The sequence below is a fragment of the Pavona decussata genome, unplaced genomic scaffold, assembly GCF_977016875.1.
Source record: "Pavona decussata unplaced genomic scaffold, jaPavDecu1.1 SCAFFOLD_127, whole genome shotgun sequence".
Lineage (NCBI taxonomy): Eukaryota > Metazoa > Cnidaria > Anthozoa > Scleractinia > Agariciidae > Pavona > Pavona decussata.
In genome coordinates this window covers 1761847-1767879 of record NW_028145541.1, presented here as the reverse complement: position 1 = coordinate 1767879, position 6033 = coordinate 1761847, and the positions used below count along the sequence as shown (strand labels likewise).

At 40.2% G+C, this 6033-nt stretch overlaps 1 protein-coding gene across 1 annotated transcript; it reads left to right on the top strand.

Moving 5' to 3' along the window:
* The first annotated feature begins 484 nt into the window (after positions 1–484).
* Positions 485–2998, top strand: LOC146469153 (Y+L amino acid transporter 2-like). The gene is made up of 3 exons (XM_085123807.1): positions 485–1035; positions 2319–2444; positions 2906–2998. The coding sequence occupies exons 1-3, from the start codon at positions 519–521 to the stop codon at positions 2920–2922; spliced, it is 660 nt and encodes a 219-aa protein (XP_084979933.1). The 5' UTR covers positions 485–518; the 3' UTR covers positions 2923–2998.
* The last annotated feature ends 3035 nt before the right edge of the window (positions 2999–6033 follow it).

The window sequence follows — 6033 nt, the reverse complement described above, 5'->3', positions numbered from 1 at the left end:
TATCATCCGCAACTTAGGCAGCAAGCCCATCAACTAAAAAGCCACATTAAATGTCCTTTTAATGTAAAACTGTTAAATTATATCGGGAGGCCATTCAGTAGCTTAACAAAATAAGGTTTTATAGTTGTACTTACTTAGCTCTTTTAGCGTATTCACTGTTTAATAGTTCCTGTTGTTGCAGATTAGGACGTGACTTGTTTTGAGGTCAACGTATTTCATAAATACTCCATAGTATTTTTACAACACTTTTACTGTCAAATTTCTCGCTCGTTAGACTAATTTTTTATCGTCTTTAACAATAAAAGCAGCTGACGCCATCGACTTTATAATTGTATCGAACTTTACGCTATCTTAAAAAAAATGTTTTGTTTGTATACTTTCTTCCGTCACTTCCCTGGAGTGTTCGCGATGCACCTGATATTTGATCATCCCCAACCACCCCACCCCACCCCAGAACGTAATTGTTGCATAACGGCTTCAAATATATATGCGTGATTCTCATATGAATACAATAGAACATGGCGGGAATGTATTCACAGTCAACACAAGGCAATAGTGTCAATAGTCTCAGCTGTCTTGACCAAGATGGTGAGCCCCATAAAAAGAGGAATAGCAGACCCGTCTCCCTTAAACGTTCTGTCGGAGTTCCTGGAGCGGTCGCCCTCCTTGTCGGCACAATGATCGGCTCCGGAATCTTCGCGACTCCAAAGTGGGTTTTGCTGTACGTTGGGTCGATGGGAATGTCTCTGGTCATGTGGAGCTTGTGTGGATTGATCGCTTTATTTAGTGCTTTGAGCTACTGCGAGTTAGGGACACTGATTCCGAAATCAGGCGCCGAGTATCCGTACCTCATGGAGGCATACGGACCCCTGCCAGCTTTCCTCTACGTCTACGTCTTCGTGCTATTTGTGAAGCCCTCCGGAATAATGATTCTGCTTGTTTTTGGAGCCTATGTCATCGAACCTTTTTTCCCAGGTTGTGGGGGTCGTGAGGATCTTGTTCCACTGGTTAAAATTTTAGCAGCGGCTGCTTTAGGTGAGGTGAAAATTTTACTTTGTCTTTATTGACATGGCGGGGAACATGTTATTACATGCATGTATTTTATAAGTGGAGTCGTCACGCAACCACTTTGGTCACGCGTGTTTAAGGACGGTGCCTATATAACATGAAATTTTGGCGACACTTTTTAAATTTAGCGAATTTAGCGATTTTTAGATGCACCAAAATTAAGTGTCGCTTACTTTAAATCATCGCTAAGTTAAAGTGAGTACAATATGAAATTTCGCCATCTGGTCAGTTACACACACATAATGACATATGCTATTTGACGGTCGATTATGTCGTGTATCGGATGTCTCTTACACATTTCAGTCATTTCAGCTTCGCTAGTATTAAATTTTGCATTCCCGCGGCCGTGTGGACTCCACCGTTTCCACGTTTATAAAGAGCTGTGGTACTAAATGTAAAGCTCGACACAATTCACGAGGAAACTCACGCAGGCTGGGTTCTCGCTTTATATAACTTTCTGACCGGCGTTGAAGGAAGGGATTGGAGAAAGCAGGAGTCACGAAAATTAACAACAGCGCGCGGCAAACCACTACCACCTGTTGATCCATTTGAAGAAATCTGCCTGGCTTGATCGGTGTAGTTCGAATGTTAATGGTAAGGTACTCGTAAAACGAGCATTGAATTTGTGTGACAAGGGTCTGACAATGTACTGACCTTAAATATGAGTGAGGACAACATTAAGATTTGACATTTTAGTTGCAGTTTCGTTTGTTTCGTTCAAAATTAAGTTTCAGAACGTTGTATGATTTTGATTTAAATGCGTTTATGATTTTACCACATAAATTTTCCATTGTCGTCGTTAAAGTTTTGAATACCTTAATTCGCCAAAGTTTTAGTTCGCGAAATCGCAAAAATTAAGTGACTTATGTTCCAAAATTTATAAAAAATCGCTAAATCTAAGTGCCGCTAAATAAGGATCTTTCAAAATCGCTTTTTTAAAGTGTCGCCAAAATTTCATGTAACAAGGTAATACAGAATTATTTTGGCGCCCTTTTATCACTATGCGGTTAAGCAGATCTAGATTTTAGCAAGGGCTGTTGGAATCCAAAAAGAAAATTGGGGGTAACCACGCATTTTTCAGAGATAATTAAGCAATAATAATCCAAAAAACCGGCAAAATACAAAGCAATGTATGGCGTTTTTCTTCCTTAATTGAAGCTTTATTATCTCTGAAAAAGGCATGGTTACCCCCAATTTCAAGAAGGATGCAGATTCGAGTTAAACTTTATTTTTTTTTCTCCAATTCACAGGTATCATCACTTTCATAAACTGTGCCAGCGTAAAGTGGGCGACTCGAATGCAGATGGTGTTCACTGCCGCCAAAATGATCGCTATTATGATGCTGATAGTGACAGGCCTGGTACGCTTAGGACAAGGTAAAAGACATCGCTATTTCGCTGTTTGGCTGGGAGGGGGTCGCTAGTAGCCTCCGTTTTCTTCGGTTGAGGCAGCCAAGATTGCAAAATTCCAATTCGATCTACACGAAGATGACATTGCTCTGGAAGCACTTGCCCAAGTGGCAGGCGCCGATTGGGAGGGGAGGGGGTGGGGGGCATTCGCTAGCTTGGGACGCGAAGCGTGGAGCACGAAGATTCGCTGTAGGTCCATGTATGTACGATAACACGTTCTATTTTTTTTTCACTGGAAGTTTTCACTTGTCCCAGGTCAGTTGTGCGGATTGCATCGCATTTCCCGTCCCCACCCCTTTCTCGCCACTAAATTTTGTACGATTTTCTTTGAATTCTAAATTCCTCGCAAATAAAGTTATTGGGGTAAGCTAAGCAAGAATATGAAGTAATATCAAATGATCGTGTGAATATAACGGTTTGTATTACAGGGTACACTGCTTCTTAAGCAAATGGATTTGAGGGAACAAGTTGGAATATCGGAAAACTTGTCTTTGCGTTTTACAATGGATTATTTCCGTATGACGGCTGGTGAGTGACTAAGCAACTCCAAGACGGGGTTTTGAGAAAAGTGGTTTCAGCTACTTTTGCAAACGGATAGTCGTGTTATAAAACAGGTTTTGAACTGGTTATAGAACGTGTTTATAGAAAGGTTTTATTTTTTTAAGTTCATATCACTTGCATCACTTTTGTATTCGTGACTAGTGACGTTTTAAAAAGCAAAACAATATGGAAACGGTCGTGTGACGCAGAACGTTTGTTTCGTTGTAGATAAAAACCGGCGCAAATTCTCGAATTGGAAGCATAAACGACGCCTTAATATTGTACTCTCTGAATAGAATTCTCAAAAAAGCGCCGGTTATTAGCGTGGCTAAGACCATGTTACACTCTCAATCGTATCGTTTTCCTTTTCAGGAATCAGCTCAACTTTTTTACAGAAGAAATAAAGAATCCTAACAGGTAAGGAACACACACAGTGACAAATACCGCAGAGTTCCAGTCGTTAGTTTCTGGAAGTTTTTGGCAGTCTTTTGACCGTCCGTCGTTACTTTATTGCGTTCGACGTAGAAAGAACGATCTCCTAATACTGATTGGAGTCGAGATTATGTGGGACAATCAATCAACCAATGAATGGATCTTGGGACGCGTATCTGGCATCCCCCCGCAGATTTTGCAGGGGCGGATGACATCATCACCAACTTGGCAAAGGAAAGAGAGCCTGGGATCGAGATCATCGAACGCACTCCCTAATCTTTGATTATTCCTTGTCATAGCTTAAGTTGGTCACTGTTCTCACTGCTAAAAAAACTCACATAATCAGACGTGTGAAATTCCCTATCTATTTTAAACACTCTGTTAATAATTTCATTACCGGATGGCTCTCTAGAAATCCCGTTTGCCTATTTAAGTAAATTATTCTAGTTCTTTTTGCCTCTTTTGCCAAGTTACGCGCTCTGCCTCATCTGGTAGATTATTTTTACCGTCCCTCCTCCCCTTCGGCGACGTTTCGCTTTGCCTTCCTCACTGTCTTGCGACCTCCTGCCTAGGTTAAATTTCTTTGCTTCACATATCTTAATTCCGCTAAGGCAACGAGTGGTGTTTTGGCAGTGAGGATGGCTTACTATCAGATTACGATACAAACGTAAGTGATGTTAACTAGAGAGGAAACGCCCCACATCAATGTTGATTTTGGAGACGAGAGGGAAACTGTAGAACCCGGAGAGAAACAATCCACAGATGATGCTGAGTGCGAGTTCGAAGCTTAGAGAGACATAATCTTTGGCGGATAGGCGGTGAAGCTAGCCTGGAGAAAAGACGTTTAAGAGAATTACGTTTACGGCAAACGGCAAAAGGCAGAAATGGTCACGTGACCATGTTACCCTATATTTGCCGCTCGCTGTTTTCAGTTTCTCTGTAAAATTGAGTAGTTTTGAAGAAGGAGAAGATGATGATTATGATACTTTATTTGAATACATAGCAGCCTTGCGGCTGAATTGCATGAACGTCAAAAGCTAGAATTATTTTGCACTATTCTCATCTATGTATTCATTTTTTTCAAGCAAACATAAACGCGAATCTCACGTTTGCCGTTTGAGGTAAATGCGATTTTAAATCTCTCTGACTGTCAATCTCTCTACTGAACAGAGTGAGGCGACCACTCCGCTGACCAGTGCGCCATCCCTTCTCGATTTCTTTTCAACAAATTTCACAGCTTGTTTTATATTACGTTTGGGATTGTTACTAAAAAATGACCTTCCAACAGAATCGTATGATTTGATCTTAGAAACCTCCCTCTGACCATTTGGATTGGCCTTCCGCTGGTCAGATGTGCTATTTACTGGTGAATATTGGATATGTCACGGTTTTATCTGCACAAGAAAATTTGGTGACCGACGCTTGAAACCGCAGATTCGGAGTAAAAATTGGTGATTGGTTGTAGCAAATTGCACAAGGTTTCTGACTTACTAGAGCTTAGAAACGTAAGTAGTATCGGGTCAGTTTATTAAGGGCCCCAAAGAGAACTGAAATCAGTCTAAAAAGCATTATAAGTAAAATGTTATTTCCTGCAGTCCGTCACCATTTTATGCCTTTTAAAAGGTAATTATTTTTCTTGTGGCGCGATTCAACAGCTAACCAAATGATCTTAGGCTCTTGGAACGAGGATTCGAGGAAGATGACTTTTTTGCTGTTTTCTTGTTTCTTTTAGTTCAATAATTAATGGAGCAAATTGGCCAGCTCAGAGCTGGAGGAAAACATTTTTTTCTTTTCCCTTGCACTTTTGCTCGATTAATTTTCACGTTGTTTTTATTTCGCTCGTTTTACGATACTTTGATAAAATGGAAAGTCTATGAGCAGATTATATGATTATTCAAGGAAGAGTGTAAGTTCTCAGTAGCGTTACTAATCACTTTAAAAAATACCCTGCAAGCTGAGATTTCACTTAGCAAGAGAAAATATAGCCCTTGGTCGTTTCGTTTTTCTCCCCATATCAATGCCACCGCTGCAATTTTCTTTTACTCCAATAGAAAGAAAACAAAAACGGACGAAAGGAAACCTTTTTTTCGTAGAGTATTTAAAGGGAAAGTATTACGGGGATTTTGACCTGTTATCATCAAAATGGTTCGAAAACACCTTCTCTTAATTACAAAATAATTCTTGAACATCAAGAAAATGAAATCAACTGAATTCTTGAAAGGAGCAACTCATGATCTGCTTTAGTGCATTTTGGACGAAAACGCGTGAACTTGAAAACAGTTAGCCTAACTTTTATCAAGTTGCAGTCCATTCTAACCCAGTCCATCTGTGGCCAGAGACAGTCCTCAATAGTCTTAGTACATTGGAGTGACAATCTACAAGAAATCTGAGCAATAATGTTAGGTTTCTCTTGAATAAAATAAAAAACGTTTTAAAGTTTTTGATATGGCACCAAATTCCCGTGATACTTACCCTTTAAGCATTGAATGGCACCGCAAGCAAATTTCCTTGCGCATTTTACATCCGGCCAAATAACGTTTTAGCTAGTTGTTTTCCTTTTGCCAACAGACTCTTGCAAATCGCG